Source organism: Macaca nemestrina, chromosome 14 (genome assembly GCF_043159975.1).
Source record: "Macaca nemestrina isolate mMacNem1 chromosome 14, mMacNem.hap1, whole genome shotgun sequence".
In the NCBI taxonomy this organism is placed as follows: domain Eukaryota; kingdom Metazoa; phylum Chordata; class Mammalia; order Primates; family Cercopithecidae; genus Macaca; species Macaca nemestrina.
Window position 1 is genome coordinate 67,097,827 of NC_092138.1, and position 23,621 is coordinate 67,121,447.

The window sequence follows — 23,621 nt, forward strand, 5'->3', positions numbered from 1 at the left end:
TAGTCTTATCACTAATTTTGGGTTGTAGCTTTTCTTTCTCTTATTCCTTCTATCCCTTCTCTAATTTCTACAGGTGTGCTTCTTCTCTGCAAACATTATTTCTTCCCTGCTTTTCTACTAATTTTTTTTAAAGCAAATTATATATTTGAGATGTTGAGTCATAGTCATGAATCCTGTCCTGCCATTATCCGTGAGAATCACATTTACCTTTTTGCATTAAAATTTCAGGGCTACTTGTTCACTTCATGTACTTCATGGATTTGGTGTGTTGGTATTTGAGTCTACGAACATTGTTTCTAAGAGTTTCCCTGATTGTTGTTTATCTCTTCTCCCGTCTTCACAGAATGTGGCCCAGAGTTTCATCTTCGTACTCTTACACATGGAAACATTCTAGAGGCTGGCCTAAAGGACTGTCCACACCAAGGGAACATAGGATGTTAGGCTGGAAAATAGTGTATCAGGATTTCATCCAGGAAGGTCACAGCCTGTTGGTCTAGAAGATCATGTAAGATGCTATTCAGCAAGTGTCACAATTTGGCCTGATACATTCTAGTCCAAACATTTCACCATATACTCATACCCTGTGATGACTCCCTTCACTTCTTTGGGAAAAGAGGGTACCTGACAAAAGATAAGAGCAAAATGGGGCCAAGGGTAAGTCATAAGGGTCAGAGTTTCAGGGAACCCCAACTAACTCCTATATTATACAGATGGGAAGACTCTGAAGGCCAGAGAGGGGCAAGGACTGGACCAAAGTCACACAGAGTTATTTTGTTGTGCTTTACACACCTACCTGGTTTTCTTTCATAAGAATTTGAGTTTGAGATAGTTCTCACAACTATTAAGCAGTAAAACATGAGTAGGAATTGAGATCGTCCCGTTCACAGGCCAGAACTCTTTGTCTTCATCATATCACAGCTATTTTGCTACCATGCTGAATGTCCAACTATTCTCAGATACATGAGAACATTATCTGGCTTGGGATCCCTAGATTTTATGAAAATACCTATAATGGGATATCCTCCTTTCCTGTGGGTTTAAATTGAATCTGCAACAGCTATCAAAGTTTCTGTTTTTAAGAAATGAGAAGATAGATATACCTGGCTTTTATGAAAGCACTGTTCCAAAATGTATCATGTTAATGTTTTTCAGGGAGTCCCTAAATCGTCCTTCCTGACCGAGGAGAAGAGAGCCAGGCTGAAGACCAACCCTGTGAAGGTGCACTTTGCTGAAGAAGTGCTCATCAGTGGACACAGCCAGGTGTGTCACTAGTCAAGTGATTGAAATTACTCCTTATGAAGCTGGCAAGCTGCCTTCTGGCACATAACTCCCTGAACCTCTGGAATTCCACAGCACAGAGATGATGCAGAGGAAGTGCAGTGCATTTGCAAGAGGCTTTGTGCACCTTCCCAGTCAGACGCCTGCAGACCTTGGACTGGGAGAGCTGGTGGGAGCTCTGGGCCATGGGTGGGGACTGGGAAGAAGAGCACTGGGTTTGGCCCTCTATTGTTCTGTGACTCCATTCTTCTGCCAAAGAAATTTCAACAGATTCCAATAGTTAATTTCTCATTGTGCATCTTCAAATGTATTATCCCCTCTGAAGGTGATCTATTGATAATCGTGCCAGTGGTGATGGGATTGCTTTTTATTTTTAAGAGCCCATCATCTGTTGAACCTCTATTATGTGACCTAAACTTTATGTGTACACAGTCCTTAGTCATCACAATACCCTGCAAGGGAGATGTTTTAACAAAAGAGGAAGCAGAGGCCTAGAGAGATTAAGAGACTTAACTCTAAGATCACATGGCAGGAAAATGCAGGAGCCCAGGTCCATGTGACTTTGATTCTTTGGTTTTTCACTGTGACGTGCTGTCTAGTCCTTTTTGATATGGAGAGACCCAGGATTGGGGGTTCAGAAGACAAATTTGTAAAGGGAAAATGTTGGCTAGAGTTTGATTTTAATGTGGAGTGCTGGATAAAAGGCGCATTTATTCATAATTTGTACATTTTCCCCCCAGTAGTCTATAACTATTGCCATTCTGAATTTCTTAATATTAGACTTTGAAACTTTAAAGTCAAAACTTGTCCTTATCTTGTCTTCTCACCATAGAGACCAGCAAAGGCCGGGGGAGTTAGAGGGGGTGGGGGCTATGACCATTTTAACAAAGGATCCAGGCGACCTGGTCCACATCTACAGAGCACTTATTTTCTACCTGCCCTGCTACTTAATAGGGCATACCTTCAGATAGACTTGAGTGAGAAAGGTAGACTTGTTCAGGAAGGGGCCAGTGGGAGGCCTAATGCATGACTCAGAAATCACCTGTCAGTTGGCAATATTTGAGTCATGTTTGTGAAATTGGATTGAGTCTCTTTAGAAAATTAAGTTTAGATTCTGCCAGGCATGGTGGCTCACGCCTGTAATCCCAGCACTTTGGGAGGCCGAAGCAGGCGGATCACGAGGTCAAAAGATCAAGACCATCCTGGCTAACATGGTGAAACCCTGTCTTTACTAAAAAATACAAAAAAATTAGCCGGGTGTGGTGGCAGGTGCCTGTAGTCCCAGCTACTCGGGAGGCTGAGGCAGGAGAATGGCGTGAACCTGGGAGGCAGAGCTTGCAGTGAGCTGAGATCGCGCCACTGCACTCCAGCCTGGGTGACACAGCCAGACTCCATCTCAAAAAAAAAAAAAAAAAAAATTAAGTTTCAATTCAACACATGACTCTTCATCTCAAGAGTCATGCACAGTGATGAGTAGTAAGGGTGAGAACCAGTTAGCAGGACAGGCAGAGAATAAAGGCACTACAGGTGTGGACAGGGTCACCTGGTTGATTTGTTAAAATGGCCATGACCTCCCATTCACTGCTGTCTATGCTGAGGGGACCAGATAAGGACAACTTTCACCTGAACTGGCTACAAAACTGGCTCAGAGTTTTGGTGGGGTTGGGGAGTTTAAAGGAACAGCGTTCTAAAAAGTTGTCTCTGGGAAGACTTGGAAGGTTGGGGCACCTCAGGGAATCTTTGGGAGTCTCTGCATCAGCCGCACAAGGCAGAGGTAGCAAAACAAGTAAGAGTTCATCCCTGTAACCTGTCTATTCATCCTTTCAAGTGTTTAAAAGATGATAAAACTGGCTGTTAAACTTTTCCCCTTGGAACATGATAAGACTGCCTTAGATACACAATCACTGTGTTAAGAAGGATCTGAGATAGTAAACCAACATTTGAAATGTGTTTGACTTGCTCACAGTTAAACAAATACAAAGGAAAAATGTTAAAAAGTAAAACTTTATACTTAGCAAACGAGCACAGAGAAAAAATGTAAGCCCCAGTGCTGAGAAAGTAATTACAGTCATGCACTACTGATGGCTTCATAAATTGGCTTAAACGTTTTTGAGTGGAAAAACAAAATTTAATGACTGCCATAAAAAGTGACCCAGAGATTGCATTCCTATTAGTCTATACAATAATTTAAATGTGAAAATCCATATATTTAAAGATATCTGTAGTATCAACATTTTAAATAGCTCCCAAAATGGAAAAACATGCTCAGTTGTCTAGGGCAGAGGAATTGTGAAATCAGTTCTGATATTTCAACTCAATAGAATATTATAAAGGCATTACAATTATGAACATTAAACCTACCTAAAAATTGTATATGAAATGCACATTGGGTAGAAAATGAACATAGAATCATGCATATTAAATTATTGCAGATCTCTAAAAACTATTTACAGATATAGATAAAAATTGGAAGACGTCTTAGGGAAAAGTAAGTGGTGGTAGTTATGTAATGTTGCTATGAATACATTCTTTGTAAACCTTTTAAATCACAAAGAAAGTACTAAGGAAAAAATTTCCCACCTGGGACACCCCAAAATTCAGATTTCTAAAAACTCCAAGCCAGAGAAGTAAGATGGCAGCAGAGTAAGCGGTCTGAAATCCCTCATCCTGATGTAGTGTGAAATGGCACTGGAATATGAACATCTTCCTTTTTCTTCCGTAAAAATACTGTGTTTTTTTTTTTTTTTAAAAAGTTATAGACCTGGGAGACAGAGGTTGCGGTGAACCGAGATGGTGCCACTGTACTCCAGCCTGGGCAACAGGGTGAGACTCTGTCACCAAAAAAAAAAAAAAGTGATGACTGTGAATCTTGCTTAGAAGATATAAGCACCTTTATATTTAGAAGATTCAATAGTCTCATCTGAAAAAACTGGCAGTTTATTTGTTTGTTTGTTTGTTTAAGATGGAGTTTTGCTCTTGTCGCTCAGGCTGGAGTGCAGTGGTGTGATCTTGGCTCACTGCAACCTCCGCCTTCTGGGTTCAAGCAATTCTTCTGCCTCAGCCTCCAGAGTAGCTGGGACTACGGGCGCCTGCCACCACGTCCAGCTAATTTTTGTATTTTTAGTAGAGATGAAGTTTCACCATATGTGGGCTTTATACCCAAACTCTTTATAGAGATGAGTACAGGGGGGCAATTCTAGCTCAGATCTTGGGAACTCTAAAATCTCTCTGTGCTTCTGGAGGACACCAGCCCCAAGGGCCCTTTGTATTTGCAACCAAACACTCCGAATTCACTTTTTAGGAGAACTGGGAGATTCTCCAAAACCCTCTCCTGCTCCATCCCAGGAGTTCTACCTGGCATGGGGCCACCATACACAGACCAGTCCTGTGCCTTTTCCCCAAACAGCCCTACGAGAGTGGCAGAGCCCCTTAGGGGACCTCATGCATCAAGGGTGATAATTGGGGTGACTGTAGTGGAGAGCATCCCTCCGCCCTTTGGTGATATTTCATTACAGGGAATGCAGCAATAAAATGAGGGTAGGAGAGGCTTTCCTACCCTCCCCCTCCCACCCCAATCCTATAAAGTAGAGTCTAAGAATCTCTGAAAGGCCCATGTTGAACAGTGTACATGTTGGTCATCTGGCTTGCCAATTTGGATCCCATAAGGGTACAGCCAGCAGTAAAATGCGAACTGATGGTCATGAGACATTGCACAGGCTCGCACAGTGCTATCAGTACGCTCGTGGAAGGGCTCACTCTTCTCCACCATTTGTCATATCTAACAGTCCTCATGGGTATCCCTTGACAAAGCATGCCTGTGCATTGGAGAAATTCCCAAGTGCCAAGAAGGAACCTCTGACATGGTGAGGAGGTTAGGGAGGATCCTACTCTCGAAACCAGGCAGGTCCAGACAGTCAAGGATTTGTCATACCCAGGGGCAGGAAAGCTGTGACTGGGATACAACAGGCCAGGCACGGTGGCTCAAGCCTGTAATCCCAGTGTTTCGGAAGGCCAAGTCAGGCAGATCACTTGAGGCCAGGAGTTCAAGACCAGCTGGCCAACATGGAGAAACCCTGTCTCTACTAAAAATACAAAAATTAGGCTGGCACAGTGGCTTAGGCCTGTAATCCCAGCACTTTGGGAGGCTGAGGCAGGTGGATCACCTGAGGTCAGGAGTTCAAGACCAGCCTGGCCAACATGGTGAAATCCCATCTCTACTAAAAAACAAAACAAACAAACAAAAAAAAAATTAGCTGGGCATGGTGGTGTGCACCTGTAGTCTCAGCTACTCGGGAGGCTGAGACAGGAGATTTGCTTGAACCCGGGAGGTGGAAGTTGGAGTGAGCCAAGATCACACCACTGCACTCCAGCCTGGGTGACAGATCAGACCCTGTCTCCACAAGGAATAAAAAAAGACAGGGATACAACAATTCTCTTGTGTTTTCCAGGGTAATTCTCTGCTGTGCATGCCCAACGTGCTCAAGCTATACTTGGAGAATGGACAGACCAAAGCTTTCAAGTTTGAGGCAAACACAACCGTGAAGGTATTAAGAATAAACTTGAACTTCTTTTCCCAAGAGAATGTCTGGCTGCTAGGACCCTCAGGCATCTTGCCCCGCATCTGTCTTGGTGATCTCACAAACACCATGGTCTGAGACCCTGTAATAATAAGCCAAGTACCATGTTATGTCATTTAGTTGCACAACCACCCAGAAAGATGGTATTTTTACCACCATCTTAACTGAGTGGGGGTTAGGGGGTGGGAATCAGGACTTACAGAGATGAAGTGACTTGCCCAAAGGTCAGATTAGAACTCCTAAGCCTTCACCCATAACCCCCAGACTTCCCTGCCATTTGTCTGTGACTCTACCTGCTACCCCAAACACTAGAGCAGCCAAAAACCCAGGTGAGATGTCAGGAAAGGCCCAGGCGCTACCTATTCTGTTCTTTGTTAAAATCAATTGAACTTATACTTCACAAGTTTCCCCATATGAGATGGTCTGAGAGGGGTTGCTGAGCTTAGTCAAAGGTGGTCTCTGTCTTCAGGAGCTTGCAGTCTAGTTGAGGGAGGGTGGACATTCAGGGAATGCTCAGTTGTCCAAGGCAGGATGAAATAAAGGCCACGTGCAAGGGGAAGAGTACCATCTGTTCCAGCCTGTCCGGACATCAGACAAGGCTTGGAAAAGAAGCTGGACCTGTGCTGAGCTTTGGAGGACAACTGAGATTTCAACAAGGGCTGGTAGGGACAGGGCAGTTGAGGGTAGGGTACGTGTCAATCAGAGAGTCACGTGAACTAACACAGCCAGAAAAATGGGAATTGCCCAGGAGATAGCAAACCACTCAGCAGGACTGGGGCACAGGCTGTTTTCTTGTGGAAGGAGTGGCTGTGGAGGGCCTCAAATGCCAGGCAACAACAGAGCTTGAGTTTTATCCATAGATAATAATGTATGGTGCTAACAGTTCTTAAACAAGGGAGAAAATAGTGTTAGAGTGAGGCTGCAGTGAAGAAGCAAAGTTGTTCAAACATTAAAAACCATGTAAGAGGAAACACTGAGCCCAGCTCTTCTGGTACAAGCGGGAGAGCAGGTTCAGGAGGGCCCATGCATCTATAGGTGACAAACAGTAGCCAAGACACATGCACACACATACATCTGCACAGTACATTCACACACGCATATGCATGCACACATATGTACAATGTACATACACCTGCATGCACACATCTAGTGTTTCTCTCTGGCACCTTCATTTGGCAATTCTTACAGCTGCTCCAAATGCTCTGTTCTATTTCTTCCTAAATGTGACTTAGAAGAAGCTGGAGAAGGGCTTTCTGAACCTGGGGAACTCCAAGTCCAGAGGAGGAAGGCAAGGGAGGAATAGATTTTAAGTGTTTACTACATGCCAGGCACTCTTCCTGGGCACTTTCTTGTGCACGCTCTCATTTAATGCCCTAGCAACCTTGTGAAGTAACTAGTGTTATCCCCACTTTGCAGGTGAGAAAACAGGCCCAAGAGGTCCAAAAATTGTCAAGGTCAGCTAGCTCATAACTGGCTTCAAACTTGTTCTGTTTTTGAACCCTGTGCTGGATCTTGTCACTCTGCCATTCTGCAGAAAAGGGAAGCTCTGCAAATGGATTAGACAAGAGTTCTACTTTCATCATCTTTGATCAAAGTGGATTGGAATAGAAGGGTTGATTTTTTTAAAGCAAGTCCCCCTTTGGTGGCCAAAAGGACTTTGAGGTAATTTACAATAAAGGCTCACGTTACAGGGGAATTAAACTTAAGATGATAGAGAGTTGGGGAAATGAACAAGGACTTAGCCAGTATAATACTGGTTAATCTTATTTATCTGTAGTAGCCAAATTTTTTAAAGCAAAGCCTTTATCCACACAGAGAGAGGTGGATAAAAATAAATCTTATGAGTGAAAAAAGGAAAAATTACTGTCAGCTCATCAGTGACTTATCTTCCCCTTTCCCTTACTAAGGGAAGAAAAGTTCTTGTATTAGAAAATCCTTTTTCTCTAATTCAAGAAAAAGAATATGTCATTTGACTCAGTAAAAACTTATTAACACTTTTTATGTGCCAGGCATTTCTGTATCACCAACAACTTGGCAACAGATTACCCAGGGGCCAGGTGCAGTGGCTCATGCCCGTAATCCCAGCACTTTGGGAAGCCAAGGTGGGCAGATCACCTGAGGTCAGGAGTTTGAGACCATCCTGGCCAACATGGTGAAACCCCATCTCTACCGATAATACAAAAACTAGCCAGGCGTGGTGGGTGCAAACCTGTAGTCCCAGCTACTTGGGAGGCTGAGGCAGGAGAATTGCTTGAACCTGTGCTGCTGCACTCCAGCCTGGGCGATGAGAGCGAAACTGCATCTCAAAAAAATAAATAAAATAAACAAATAAATAAATAAATTACCCAGGGTTATACTCTTAGGAAGCCTGAAGTCTTGGGGTGGGGGTAGGGTGAGGAGATGAGACTTGGGGACAAATCCCAGTGAAATGAGGTACAGTGTGCTTAAGACCGTGAAAGCAGGACAGAAGCCATGTGGTGCAGGCTCAGGGGAAAGCAAGCTTCCAGCTGGGTGGCAAGTAAAGGCCTCTGGGGGAATGGAGTGGTAGCCTGCATGGCAGATGTAGAGAGATAGATTGGCTTTTGACTGGAGTGGGCCAGGAGTGATGTGTGAAGGCAACATCCAGGCATGAGGAACAGCACCAACAAAGATCCAGAAATGGGCAGGTTTGACAAGTGCGTGGCTCCTGTGGGCAGAGCGCATTGGGATAAGCAGCCGAAGATAAAGTGGGAGAAGTGGGTTGACAACTGATACCTTGAGAGTCTTGGATATTAAACTAAGGAGTTTGGATTTTGGCCAGTGAGCCATCAAGAGCCACTGAATGTTCTTGAGCAAGGGAGAGCATGCCCAGTACAAGGCTTAGACAAATTCCTCTAGATCAAGAGTCTGCAAACCTTCTGTAAAGGGCCAGATAGTGAATATTTTAGGTTTTGCAAGCCACAGGGTCTCTGTCATAGTTATTCAACTCTGCCATTGTAGCAAATGCGCATGGCTATATTCCCATAAGACCTTAATTACAAAAACAGGCAGTGGGCTGGATTTGCTCCACAGGTTACATTTACCAACGTTTGCTCTACATGCAAGGTGGAGAACAGATGGGTGGCAGGAGGGTTCACAGGACATCCCTGTACAAAGCCAGGAGAAATGCATGAGCGCAAGCCGAGGTAGACATGGGAGAATGGAGAAGGGACAGAGTCAAGAGACAGGCTTTCCACTGGAGCCAGCACAATGCCAGGCACACAGGCAGCACTGAATTAATGGTGTGGAGCTGCAGAAGCAAATGGACCCTTTGAGACTAGTCACTGGGTAGTTATGGGGGTGAGGAACGAGTGGAGAGAGGGTTCCGAATCAGGAGTCATGAGGAGGGAGTAGCACCTCATGGTGTGAGACTTACTACATTTGAGGTTCTGGCAGGACATTTGTGATTGTTGTTTACTCACCAAGTGAAAGTTTGTGTGCATCTACTATGTGCCAAGCATGGGATATACTGCATAATGGAGCACAGCACAGGCAAGGCCCACATCCTCAGAGAGTTTACCATCTAGTGAAGTGAAAGACAATAAGCAAGAAAACAGAGATTAGCAGTTGGCATGCGTTGAATACATATCATCTGCTAGGTGCTGTTCTAAGTGCCTTCTAAGGGGAAATCAATTCAATGTACACAACAACCCTATGAGATAGGTGTTAATATTATTCCCATTCTACAGGTGAAAACACTGAGGCATAGAGAGAAGAAGCAATTACAGCTAGGAATTGGGAGTGGAGGTCTAGAACCCATTCACTTAACTTTACAATGGCTGTTAATTGAAGAAAATAATATTAAATAATGGTGAGGGAAATAAACAGGACACTGGGACAGAGAATAATAGGGATGATTACATTTATGTATGCTGGCCAGAGAAGGCCTCTCTAAGAGGCGACATTTGAGCTGAAACTCGAAGGAAGAGAAAGAAACAGACCTGGAAGGAGTAATGGGGAAAGTGTACTGGGCAGAGGGAACAGCGTGTGTGAATGCTTCGAGGCAGCAAAGACCTTGTGGTCACAGAGGGCTTCTCTAGTGAGCAAGAAGAGTGGCGTGGCAACCAGAATGCCTCAGCGCAGCATTCACGACCATTCCGTCCTGTCAGCCACTCTCGGAAGTCGGAAGTAGGCATTATTGTCCTCTATTTGGAGAGGAAGCGACTGAGGTTCAGAAGTGTCCCTCAGTTGTGGCCGAATGTGGTGGCTCATGCCTGTAATCCCAGCACTTTGGGAGGCTGAGACTGGCAGATCACCTGAGGTCGGGAGTTTGAGACCAGTCTGGTCAACATGGTGAAACTGCATCTCTACAAAAAATACAAAAAATTAGCTGGGCACGGTGGCACACGCCTGTAATCCCAGCTACTTGGGTGGTTGAGGCACGAGAATCGCTTGAACCCAGGAGGTGGCAGTTGCAGTGAGCCGAGATTGCACCATTGCATGCCAGCCTGGGCAACAGAGTGAGATTCCGTCTCAAAAAAAAAAAAAAGTTGTTTCCCTCAGTTGCATAGTGAGTGTGTGGTGGGATTTTGTCTAGTAAGCAGTCAAAGATACAGACTGGGAGCCTGGCCAATGTGGCAAAACCCTGTCTCTACTAAAAATACAAAAAAATTAGTTGGGTGTGGTGGTGCACGCCTGTAATTCCAGCTCTTTTGGAGGCTGAGGCAGGCAGATCACTTGAGGTCAGGAGTTCAAGACCAGCCTGGCCAACATGCCAAAACCCTGTCTCTATTAAAAATACAAATACAAAAATGAGCCGGTTATGGTGGCATGTGCCTGTAATCCCAGCTACTCGAGAGGCTGAAGCAGGCGAATTGCTTGAACCCAGGAGGCAAGGGTTGTAGTGAGCCAAGATCATGCCTCTGCACTCCAGCTTGGGTGACAGCCTGAAGACTCTCTCAAAAAAATAAAAAAATAAAAAGAGAGACTGGGAACTCCAGAGGGAGAATAAGTCTAGAGACATAGGAGAGAGGCAGAAGCCTCCACTGGATAGACTCAGCCTTCCAAGTAAAGCAAGACAGGGTGGCTGTATGGATGGTGATGGAGCTTGAGGAGAGGGGAGCTGTGGCTGCAGGGCTGTAAGGGGCCTGATGAGGGGGACCAGAGCCCTGCCTAAGTCAGCATTGGGCCTGTCAGTGCAGGCTTTTCTCTCCCTAGCTGCACTAAGGAATGGCAGGAAGGCTAGGGAAGTCCTCCCTGTTCCCTGAGTAACCCCTCCACCTCTCTGTGCCTGCTAGGACATCATCCTCACTGTGAAGGAGAAGCTGTCCATCCGAAGTATCGAGTACTTTGCACTGGCCCTGGAAGAGCAGTACAGCATCTCCCGGCTGCACCTGCTACACGAAGAGGAGCTCATCCAGCAGGTAGGGAGGACTGACCGCCTGTTCCTGGGAGGCATGGGCTGGGCTGGCTGCACGCCTCAACCAGAACCTCTGGGGACAGGGCTCAGCACATCTGCAGGTTTGATGCACTTTCTCTTGCCCCAGAAGGCACAGAGCTCACTCAGCCTGGGGGTTATGGGACAAGCCTGATTTTCATCTGCTAGTATGAGGTAGGCAGGACACAGATTTAAGGTCCTCTCCATTTTGCAGATGTGGAGACAAAGGCTTAGAGAGGTAAGGTGATTTTCTCAAGGTAACATAGCTGATAGAACCCTGATCTTTTGCTTCTAGCTCTGATGATCTTCCCTTGCACTTGCTGCCTTTGAGCCATTAGGGAAGCATTTGTGGCTGTGTCTAAGCCCTTCTTGTGGGACTTACCCCCTGATATGGTTCCTGATGGCAAAATAGAGTAAACATAGCCAAACAGTCTATACCACTCAATCTCCCAACCATTCAACAATATGTTGTACCAACTTTTTAAAGCTAAACACAGGTTAGTTCAACAAATCTTTCTGAGTCTGTTACAAAGATGAGGAGGATTTTAACAGTTGGAAATGAGTAAGACATAACCTCATAAAAGCCACCCTGAACATTCCTCTTTGCAGATGAATTCTTACCCAATGCACTCACCGATTAGAAAGTTTACTGCTTGTAGACTTTTTAATTACTTCTATTCCATTTGCATTGGGAAAGAAAATCAAATTAAATTCCTAAGACAGTTTAAGTGAAATAAGGTAAGTCGTAGAATGGTATATATACTATATTATTATTTGTGGAAGATAAAAGAATAGACTTATACTGAAGTACAAATATACATAAACTGTCTCTGGAAGAGGCACACAAGAAACTGAAAGCAGGAGTTTCCTCTGGAAAAGGAAACTGGAAGATGGGTGAGTGGGAAATGCTGCCCTTTTGAACCTTTTACCTTTTGTACCCATGAAAAAGAAAGTCAAATTAGGAGCAAAAGTCTATGGCTGTCTTGGGAAGCACTAGAATTGAAATCTCTGGGGACTGTCTTTCACTGTCTGTGTTTTATAGAGTAGTTTTGTGGAATGACTGCAAGGACAAAGGCAGTTAGGAGATTAATAATCTCTCCCTTACCCATCGCAGGTGGTAGAAAGGGAGGAGTCACATGACTACCGCTGCCTCTTCAGGGTCTGTTTTGTTCCCAAGGACCCCCTGGACCTCCTGAAAGAAGACCCCGTGGCCTTTGAATACCTCTATCTGCAGGTGACTGGGTCTGTGCTTCCTAAAATAACAGTGGTTGTTCTCAGAGATGGCGCACTGGGTGATTTTGAACGTGAGCTCGAGGCCATTAAACAACTCCCTGGTAGGGATTATCTTCATCTGAAGGAGAATGGGCCTGATCATCGCTCAGAATTGCCTTTTCCGTCACTAAGTTGCTGTTTTAGCAGATGTGTAATATCAGAATGAAATTCAGGCTCAGTCCCCAATGTAGATGATACATTTTGTAATACCATTTTAGGATCTTTAGAATTACAGTTTTTATTGCTAAAAGGGGCCTTAGTGCTTCAAAACCTCATTTTAGAATGATGACACTGAGTCTTGGGAAGGTCATGTGATTTGTCTGGGTCACCCACTTAGTGGCAGAGCCAAAACCTAGTTCTTGATCTGGGGCCTGGTGCTCCTCCTATTCTACCTCCTTAGATGAGAGTTATTATGTCATTTTTATTCTGATGAAAAATAATCATTTGGAGCCAGGTGCGGTGGCTCATGCCTGTAATGTCAGCACTTTAGGAGGCCAAGGCAGGTGGACCACTTGAGGTCAGGAGTTTGAGAACAGCCTCACCAAACAGTGAAACCCCATCTCTACTGATAATACAAAAAATTAGCCAGGCATGGTGGCGCACACCTATAGTTCCAGGTGCTTGAGAGGCTGCGGTGGGAGAATCACTTGAACCTGGGAGGTGGTGGTTGCAGTGAGCCAAGATCATGCCATTGCACTCCAGCCTGGGTGACAGAGCGAGATTCTGTCTCCAAAAAAGAAAAAAGAAAAAGAATCATTTGGCAGATATCAGTATTTTACAGATGAGATAACTCAGACTAGGTGGATTGGACTGCCCCAAGTCTTACAGAAATGGTGGCAGAAAATAATAATAATAATAGCAATAACAATGCCATCAATATTTTGTATTTGTATAACACTGTGTGCCTTGTACCTGCTTTCATATACGTTATCTAATTTAAGTCTCACAGAAACCACGTAAGGTAGATTTTACTATCCTCATTTACCAGACATCAAATGCTCAGAGAGTCTTGGCAACTTAACCAAGGTCACACAGCAAAGAACTGTGAGAGCCAGCTCTCAAAGCGGAGCTCCTGGTCCTGCTGCCTTTCACCTGAGAAAACGAGGGTACACAATACGTCTGCTTTTGTTTCCCATCTGCTCTATTTAATCTCTTCTAGAGCTGCAGTGATGTGCTCCAGGAGCGCTTTGCTGTAGAAATGAAATGTAGCTCTGCACTCCGACTCGCGGCTCTGCACATCCAGGAGCGGATCTACGCCTGTGCCCAGCCACAGAAGATCTCTTTAAAGTATATAGAGTGAGTGGCAGGGGATGGCAGCTGCATTGCATTTATAACTTGCTGGCCCCTGGCCAGGAGGGCCAGATGCCACAGAAAGCTGATAGTCACCCACCTACCCATGTATCTGTCTGTTGTCTTTTCATCCATTTCCCTCTGCACCCTTTCTAATCCGACCTGGCTCCCCCAGATGTCTGAACCTGGCTGCTCTCTCTGGGACAGAAGCCAACTCCAGATGGAACGACACAGGATCCCCTTGTAAATTCCCAGTTCCCGGGAAGATGTTTTGGGAAATCAGTTGCCAGCATCAGTGTTAAGCTCTTCTAGGGGTGGGAATGCCTTGAAATTAATTTTTCCCATGGATATGAACCAGTTCCTATTGCATTATGTCTCCACTAGGGCAGTTTCAAGTCCTACAATTTCAGCACCTTCTGATTCCTAGCTTAGAATTGTTCTGGACAGCATCACTCAGGTTTGCTAAGCCCCTCCCCAGATCTCAGCTCTGTCCTGCCTGAGCATCAGAATCAGATGGGGAATCATATTTTTAAAAATACAGCAGATCCTTGGCCCTGTCCCTGATGTACTGAGTCCAATCTCTAGCAGCAGGGCCTGAGCTTCGGTAGTTTTAGCAAGTTTCTGGGGGATTCTGAGGCTGCTAGGCTGGCACCATGCTGAAGCTTGGCCTGAGGGATTCACAGGAGCTATGCGTTGCCCCATGAGAGTGTCTTGTACATATGCTGTCATTATTTGCCACGTATTTTGTAGTGAAAAAGATTCAGAACCCCTGCTCTGATTGATAGAATGTCACACCATGCCAAGAGTGATGAGCTCCCAGAATGATCAGTGGGGTTTAATTCCTGAGTGCCTGTAGGGATTTTTGTGGAGAGTGTGTGTATGTGTGTGTGAGAGAGAAAAAGAGAGGAGGAGAAAGTGGCTCATAATTGCTGTATTATGGGAATACTAAGTACTGAATCAAATGTAATTATGCTCTTCATTAGAGCCAAGTACCCTGTAGAAATGGGCCTCCTTGTCTCCAATGTCTCATGGCAGGAAAGACTGGGGAATAGAGAACTTTATATCTCCAACTTTACTCCGAAACATGAAAGGCAAAGACATCAAGAAAGCCATTAGCTTCCACATGAAGAGGAACCAAAATTTGCTGGAACCCCGACAGAAGGTAATGAAGGTGCCTCTGCCGACCCACCCAGCAGTCTGCTGTGAAACCTTAGGGAAAGCATTTCCAACATCGCCTGGATTTTAGACCAATGAATAACTCTGACTTCAAGTTTTTGTTTTCGTTTTTGTTTTCTATTTAAGCAACTTATTTCTGCTGCCCAGCTACGTTTAAATTATCTACAGATCCTCGGAGAACTCAAGACATATGGTGGAAGAATCTTTAATGCTACTTTAATGGTATGTATTAAAGAACTGTGAAATGCTACTCACATAAGGGACCTTAGAGATCCTCTGAAAACCAATGTATATTTTAGCCTAAAATTCCTGAGGACTCTGTCATGTACTAGAATTTGTTTGGGAAACTAAATAGTATACCACTGGAAAATATTTATCACGCCCTTGCTTGGTGCTACCCCTGTGATAGATGCTAGGGGAAGCAGGGCTGAATAAGAGGTGATTTCCATCCTTGAAGGATGAAACAAGCTACCCAACAAAATGAAGCAAAGCCATGAGACAGGTTCCGGCCTATTGCTGTGGAGTTTGGAGACAGAAGGTAGCACTACTTGCTTCAGTAGAGTATAGGAAGGAGAAGGGGTTAAGGAAAGAGGCAAGAGGAAGGCTGAATTTGGCCAGACTTCAGTAGAGAGGAAAAGGCCTTCTGGGTCAGAAGGGGATGGTAAGCAGTTCACGCTGGAGCTTTGGGTATACGAAGGTGAAGAGGAAAACTGGAAATCATGAAAGAAAAATAAGAGTGTTTGACTGCCAAGCTGAGTCAGTGATTGTTCAGAAGAAGGGAGGAATGAGGGGTGGGCCTGAGAAGGAAGAAGAGAAGCAGAAAAGCCCTGGGCTCTCTTCCCATTCTCCTGCTGCTGCTTTTCTCAGCCTAGGCCTAGAGCATGTGCTTCTCGGCAGTCAGTGTCTCGGGAGTGTGGTTTCAGAGAGCTTTCCTCCAGCACTGTCAGCCCCAGGACCCTGCCGCACAAAACCAACTTACCAATTAGAGTGGCGTTTAAAAAAAATATTAACCAAAGTCCTTTCAAAAGATTTGGTGTGCGTCTCAGTCATTTACAGTGATGGGCCAATGTAATCAGATTGCTAACCTAACAACGTAGATGGAAGAAGAGAATCAGTGTTTTGAAAGAAAGGAAGAGCATCAGATAGTTAGGGGAAGGGGAGACACAGATGGATTCTTTGTTTAAGTAGAAGACCCAAAAGGTGGAAAAGAGACTAGATCACAGAAAGGACAGTTTTGAAGGTACAAGAAAAACTTCCCAATTTTTCCAAGGGCTAATTCTGCCCTCTCCCAGCTGTCCAGTTCCAGTCCCCAATCTCGCTTTACCTTTCTTGTCTAAGGAAAGAACTGGTAGTGGGAGAAGCAACCAGCGACATGGAACCGGTTCAGGGTGCTTGCCGGGCACTGCGGGTTACAAATAGAGATAAATACAGACTCTGTTATTGAGAAACTTAACATGGAAAATGAGACTTAATACAAATAATTAAAATAAGAAGTCATAAGTGTTCAGTGCTAGTAGAGAAGTAAGAGGAAGTGGCACAGGAACAACAGAGAGGAAAGGGATATTTCTGGCTTAAGGAGGCTGACATCAGGCAGATGCTTTCCATAGGCAGTAGGTTTTGATGTAAGCTTTTAAAGAAGGATCAGGATTTAAATGGGAAAGGATGGCAGGGAAGGGGTTCATAGAGCCGGAAGATAGGTACATAGCTGTGAAAATACAGATGTGTTTATGGCTGTGGCTCAGGGCTGTGTTGGAAAGAGTTTGGGGAGATAAATTTACACTTTGATTTAGCTCTTGATGGGGCTCCATCAGGCAATAGTCTGGAGGATTGGTGGTTAGGACCTAAAGCAGGAATCAAGGAGTTTGCAGCGAGAGGTATTATTGCTTACATGTGAAATGTATTTCCACTAGCTTGCGAATGGAAACTAATTCCCCTTCCACCCTCTGCAGTTACAGGATAGAGAATCCTACATTGCCCTTCTAGTTGGAGCCAAGTATGGGATTAGCCAAATTATCAATAGCAAACTCAACATCATGTCCACATTGGCAGAGTTTGCAAACATTAGCCGTGTAGAGCTAACAGAAGAGTCTGAGAAAGTGAGCGTGGTCAAAGTGTATCTTCAGGACGTCAAGGTAACACAACGGGGAGAGATTCTGAATTCAACTGCTGGAATCTGGGGCCAAATGGGGGCCAGGCTAGTTTATATGAATTTTAAATAATAATAAAGTCTAATGTCCAATATCTGCTTAAGAGGACGAATTGTCCGTCCTCTTCTATCAAAGGGAAAGTGGTAAATGGTACATTTTCCTGAAGAAGTCCTAAAAGGTTTTTTTATACAAACTGAGATGGACCATGTGCTTTGCTGTAGGGGTTAGAGACGTAGATGGAGAACACCAGAGGATTTTTTTTTTTTTTTGAGACAGAGTCTCGCTTTGTCGCTCAGACTGGAGTGCAGTGGCGCCATCTCGGCACACTGCAAGCTCCGCCTCCTGGGTTCACATCATTCTCCTGCCTCAGCCTCCCAATTAGCTGGGACTACAGGCGTCCACCACCACGCCTGGCTAATTTTTTGCATTTTTTAGTAGAGACGGGGTTTCACTGTGTTAGCCAGGATGGTCTTGATCTCCTGACCTCGTGATCCACCTGCCTCGGCCTCCCAAAGTGCTGGGATTACAGGCGTGAGCCACCGCGCCCAGCCCACTAGAGGATTTTATCACATGCATGGGATCAGATTGCTGCCCAAAAGCTTTGAGTGGTGGGCATTAAAATGGGTAAATAGTGGGCCAGGTGTGGTGGCTCACGCTTGTAATACCAGCTACTTGGGAGCCTGAGGCAGGAGAATCACTTAAACCCAGGAGGCAGAGGTTGCAGTGAGCAAAAGATTGCACCACTGCACTCCAGCCTAGGCAACAAGAGCGAAGCTCTGTCTAAAAAAAAAAAAAAGGTCACTAGTGCAGGGTACCTCTTGAGCCTCTCTCGAAGGTCTTACTTTTATTCTGCCCTCCTTTGATTTAATCCCAACATACTCCAGAGTGGTGCTTTATTCTTCTTATCACCCTCTCCCTCATTCTCCACATGTTCTTGCTCCTTTTTCTTTTCTAAGTTTAGTCTTGCAAGGTCCCTCTTGCAGGAATGAACAGGGTGGGATAGGGCAGTTTGGATATGGCGCTGGGGTAGAGGATGAGGAGCCAGAAGACACTGTACAGATTGGGTGGGAAGGGCCCACTGTGTGTGTGTGTGAGTGTGTGCGTGCGTGCATGCATGTGCAATGGTGTCCGTGTATGAGTACATGCAGATCCTCATTTAAAGCCTTGCAGGTGAGGATATGGGGCACCAGGAGATCTATCGGTGGACCATGGCCGGATTTACTTGGAATCTCTCGTTGGTCCCACATGGCTTTGTTGTCAGTCTTCAGACTGTCCCTTGGTCCTTGATAAACATGAGATTTCTATTTGCTTTCCAAGATGCTGACTTTGCTGCTGGAATCCAACAGTGCAAAAGACCTAGCCTGCCTGATTGCTGGGTACTACAGGCTGTTGGTTGACCCAGTTACCTCCATTTTCCTCTGGCCTGGAAACAAACAACAAGCGCACCGTGTATCCACAGAAGAAGGTGAGGCGCTGAGTCTTGCCCCAGTAAGGACAGGCCCCTTTCACTGGCCTTGTAGGTAAGGGCAGCCTAAAGGGAGGTGGTGAATTGAATTGAGCCGAGGCTTCAGCTCCAGTGGATGAGAGCTATTTCTCTGTTTATTTCCTAGTAAACAATTGATCTTTCATAAATACTAAACAAAGAAGCTTTCTTTGTATCTGAAATTTTCCTGAAACCAAGGAATGCTGTGGAAGAGCTCTAGTTCCCTGCAGTATTTCCTAAGATCGTCTCAGATCCACTGCATTTTATCATTATTTCTCAGCCAGGCGCCGTGGCTCACACCTGTAATCCCAGCACTTTGTGAAGCTGAGGCGGGTGGATCACCTGAGGCCAGGAGTTTGGGACCAGTCTGGCCAACATGGTGAAACCCCATCTCTACTAAAAACACAAAATTAGCTGGGCATGGTGGCACACGCCTGTAATCCCAGCTACTTGGGAGGCTGAGGCAAGAGAATCACTTGAACCCAGGAGGTGGAGGTTGCAGTGAGCTGAGATCGTGACATTGCACTCCAGCCTGGGCAACAAGAGCAAAACTCCATCTCTCAAAAAAAAAAAAAAATAGATTATCATTATTTCTCATCAAAAAGCGATGTCACTTATTTGTTCAGGAAGTAGATGACCTGGCTTCTCTTCCATACCTATGCACTCTTTTGCAATCTCTTGAAGTATAAAAGAACATCTCTGCAAGGCAGGTAAGACAGTTTCCCCCAGGCCAGCTCCCAGTTTCTGCCAGGCTTTTGCTTCAGCATCATTGATGCAGCATGTCCCCAGGGCTATGCTGATAAATGTTTAACAACTCCCTGCAGGGGGACAAAAAACAATTTGAAGGAATTGCCCAATTCCATGGTGTCAACACTCTCACCGTGGCTAATTTCAGGCTACCACCACATGATGTCACTGAATGTGGAGATGGGAAGAGGTGGTCAGTAGCACACCATTGCAGTGTTTCCTCTATATGGATAAAGTAGAAATCAGCTCAAGAGAATAGGTATTAATACAGTAAGTAAAACAGAAAGTGATGAGTTTGGAGTATCTGTTACCTTCGTTTTTATTTTTATTTTTATTTTTTAAGAGGCAGTCTCGCTCTGTCACTCAGGCTGGAGTGCAGCGGAGCAATCTTGGCTCACTGCAGCCTCCGCCTCCTGGGTTCAAGTGATTCTCCTGCCTCAGCCTCCCGAGTAGCTGAGATTACAGGCACATGCCACCACGCCCAGCTAATTTTTGTACGTTACTAGAGATGGGGTTTCACCATGCAGGTCAGGCTGGTCTCAAACTCCTGACCTCAAATGATCTGCCCACCTCGGCCTCCCAAAGTGCTGAGATTACAGGCGTGAGCCACCACACCGGCCTGTTACCTTTGTTGTTACACAATGTATTTATGAACAAAGGGTGACTCCTCAGAGTCTGCTCAGGGAGACAACACAGAGTGGGAACAGGGCTGTTGTGGAGGGGCTGGGGGGTGACTGCTGCTGCCTGTCAGAGAAAGTCCTCTAGAGGAAGAGGTATTAGAAGTAGATCTTGAAGAACATGCTGGAGTTAACCAGGCACAGAAAGGAAGACAGATCATTCAAGGCCGAGGGACCCTGGAGGAATGACCTGAGGAAAAGGCCATGACCTGAAAGAAGCTCTCCCTATGGGTGGCTGGAACATGGCAGGGAAGGCTGCTGTGGGGGACTGGGTGCCTGAGGAGGGGCTGGACCACATTGCCAGAGGGGAAAAGGGAGATGGTGAAAAGAGATAGGAGCCCCACCATGAGAAGGGCAGCTAGACTGCAGAGGAGACCTCAGGGCCGTTCTGTGAGGGAGACACTAGACTGAAGGGGAGGCATCAAGACCATCCTGTCGGGGGGACTAGACTATGGAGGAGGGTTCAAGGCCATCCCGGGAGAGGGGGAAGAGCCTGCAGAGGAGGCCTTAGGGCCATCCTTTGAGGGAAGGGAGGACTAGACTGTGCATGAGGCGCCATGGCCATCCTGTGAGAAGGGTAACAAGGCCATATTGTGAGAGTCTGTAACTGTTGTGGGGGCGGTCAGGCTCTTCCCCATGGGCAGGGCAGCCATCAGAAGGTGTAAGCAGGGTGTGATGAGGTCAGAGAGAAGTTTGAGAAAGATCATTCTGGAGGCTTACAGGAATAAAGAGATTGCAACCTGGCTCAGTGCTCCCCACCCTCCTACCATTAATCCTTCCTGAGAACCTGCAGCTGGATAAGTTTTCACTGTCCTATAAAGCCCGTAGCACCCATGGATCCAGAAGGCCAGGCTTTAGAATGGTGCCAGCCTAGCAGCCTCATACTCCCCATAAAATTGCTAAAAATATAGATTCTCAGGCCCCACTTCGAGAGATTTGACTCAGTACATCAGGGGTAGGGCCAAGGATCTGTTGTATTTTAAAAATATGATTCCCCATCTGACTTTGATGCCCAGACAGGACAGAACTGAGGTCTGGGGAGGGGCTTAGCAAACCTGGGCAGTGCTGCCCCTGCAAAGAGGAATCAAAGTAAATACCACATTTCCATGAACAGACAGTTCTTCTTGGAGGTGGGGATGGAGTTAATCCAGCCTCCTTTAGCTCAGAGAGATGTGGGACAGGTGGTCTGATACTGTGGGGAGAACATGGAAGGTGGAGTCCCTCAGATCCCGTGTTGGTCAGTATAGCACGGTCTTAGGCCAGCCACCCTCTGGCCCTCAGTTTTCTCATCTGGCAGGTTTGTGTGGGGGTCGGGGGGGCTAGAAGGACACACAGGCGGGAGAGTTCTGTTGTGTAACTGTTGGTGTACCTTGTGTTGCAGGCTATGAATCCAGGGCCTGCAGTGACTCAGAGGAGTCCTCTGAGGTGGACTGCGTACTCGAACCTCTCTCTGACAGGCGCCTGGTGAAGCTGGCACCCTGCAGATCACTCATAAAAGAGGAGCAGCCTCCTGGGAACAGCCCCACACCTGAGGTGGCTAGGAGGGGCCCCAGCACCTGCGGGGCCAGCAGCACCACAGACAGTGCCGAGTCTGAGGCGTCCGACTCAGCCAACACTGAGAGCCGCGGCTACAGGACCAGCGGCTCGAGCGAATCCATGGACGCTCTGGAAGAGGATGACTTAGATACCTGCTCCTCCATCAGGTCCGCTTTCTTCCACTTCGGCTCGCCAAGCCTCCCAGAGAGCATTGACTCTGACAGCCAGGAGGAGAGAAGCGGGATTGAAACCAGTGGCTTCCTCTGTCTCCTGGACCTGGCCCAGAGAGCCAACCCCCAGTGCCAGAAGACAGAGTTTTCCGAGAGTGCCGCTTTGGAGACATTTGGCTGGGCACCAGAACTGAGCACAGTCAGGCTGGACCCCAGGCTGTATGAAGGCAGCCGCGCCGACTACTATAGCCTGTGCTCCAGTGTCTCCCCGGCCAGCTACCTGAGTGACAGTTCCGACAGCACAGCTTCCCGGCAAGGGGGAGCCCCACCAGCCTGGGGTCAGCAGGGCTGGACTGAGGCCCAGCCTAGTTCCATGCTGGAATCCCTGGCCCTGCACCCACCACTGGCCTTTGAGGATGGCAGCTCAGATGAGGAATACTATGATGCGGCTGATAAGCTCACTCCCCCAGGCCCCCCCTCAGGTGAGCCCTCCCTTGCAGGTCTGCAGACACAGCAGGCAGCTCCTGAGTGCCTCCTGGGGGCCAAGGCCCGGGGCCAAGCTTGAGAGGAAGACACATGAGTGAAACAGGGTCCCTGTCCACTTCTGAGGAGGTAGATACAGATTCTGTGGACGAAATTTTAGGCATCGTGGCAGGGCTGCAAGGGAAGTTCAGAGAACTGTGGCAAGCAGAGATGGAAGGGATTCGTCCAACAGTGGGAATCAGGGAAGGCCTCCCAGAAGAGGGGGCAAATGGGCTGGGCCTTGTGGGAGGGACAGAATTTACACAAAAGAAAAGGGCTTGGCAGGAGTGCCGGGCAGAGCGAAGTGGCTATGTCATCACTGATCCTGAGGCTGCATTAAAGGAGGCCGTGAAGCAAGAAGAACCAGACAGACAGGCCGTCTGGGGTCCAAGGGACCCTGACATCAGAAGGTAGGGGATCTGGTGGCTGTGTTTCAATCAGGTTCCTCATACATTCCTCCACCGCGAGTGTGGAGGGTCTTTCCGTGTAGGATGACTTCCCAAGCAGAACTGAGATCCGGGCAGGACACACACACACACACACACACACACACACACACACACACACACACACACACACACACTGCATTCTGAAGGAAACATACTGGAAAAGAGCACATGGATGTTGAAGGTGACCTGCCAGGAGCTGGGAGAGCTGCAGCCCTTGTTCCTGTCTCGGTGCTTTCCTGCTGCTCTCTGATCCTCTATTCCCTGCCCTCCTGTGCTCTCCTACTGTTCTGGAGAGAAAGGCCAGCTCCTCTGGGAGCCCTGTCAGGCCCTTTGAGGCCCTTTGTGACATGGCCTCTGCCTGTGTCTCTCCCTCCTCCTGCATTCCTGCCATACAACCCTCCTTGCCACTTTCTACAAGTGCCTGTTTTTTCCCTCCTCCAGCCTTTGCACATGCTCTTTCTGCCCAAAACACCCCTCCCCTGATCGTGGCTGCTGGTGCCATCCATCTATCAGATTCCAGTTGGAATTCACTTCCTCAGAGAACATTTCCCAGGCTTCCCAGCCCAGGGCGGGTCTCCCCATCCCTGTCACATGTTCTTGCAGCACCTGAGGCTCTCCCTGCCTGGCACCTAGCACAGGATGTAAATTACATATTTACTTGTATGATTCTGTGTTGATGTTTCTCTCCATCACTAGACCGAGAACTCCTTTGAGCGTTAGAACTGTGTGTTTCTCACTGTGTCTCCAGCACACAGTGTCTAGCAATTGTTGCTAAATGAATGAATGAAGTCTCCACCATCTACACTGAGTTCTACTGACTATGCCCCTAAGGAAAGGAGAAACCATGGCCAGACTGCTTACTGCTCCCCAAAGAACCCAGACAACCACTTTCCGTGCCCCCA

At 46.6% G+C, this 23,621-nt stretch overlaps 1 protein-coding gene and 1 long non-coding RNA gene across 5 annotated transcripts in view; one reads left to right on the plus strand and one right to left on the minus strand.

Moving 5' to 3' along the window:
* Positions 1-23,621, plus strand: part of LOC105477167 (FERM and PDZ domain containing 1) — a 144,649-nt gene that overhangs the window by 116,399 nt on the left and 4,629 nt on the right. For all 4 annotated transcript variants that reach the window (XM_011733543.3, XM_024791406.2, XM_011733541.3 and 1 more), the window contains exons 6-15: positions 1,153-1,260; positions 5,727-5,822; positions 11,111-11,236; positions 12,365-12,484; positions 13,682-13,818; positions 14,848-14,974; positions 15,115-15,210; positions 16,938-17,120; positions 18,453-18,600; positions 21,424-22,230. In XM_011733543.3, coding sequence (XP_011731845.2) covers positions 1,153-1,260; positions 5,727-5,822; positions 11,111-11,236; positions 12,365-12,484; positions 13,682-13,818; positions 14,848-14,974; positions 15,115-15,210; positions 16,938-17,120; positions 18,453-18,600; positions 21,424-22,230 — 1,948 coding nt within the window. The remainder of the gene's footprint in view (positions 1-1,152; positions 1,261-5,726; positions 5,823-11,110; positions 11,237-12,364; positions 12,485-13,681; positions 13,819-14,847; positions 14,975-15,114; positions 15,211-16,937; positions 17,121-18,452; positions 18,601-21,423; positions 22,231-23,621) is intronic.
* Positions 539-16,382, minus strand: LOC139358168 (uncharacterized). The gene is made up of 3 exons (XR_011612707.1): positions 16,313-16,382; positions 9,296-9,396; positions 539-621 (listed from the first exon to the last, which is right to left on the minus strand). It is a non-coding gene; the product is annotated as an uncharacterized lncRNA (long non-coding RNA).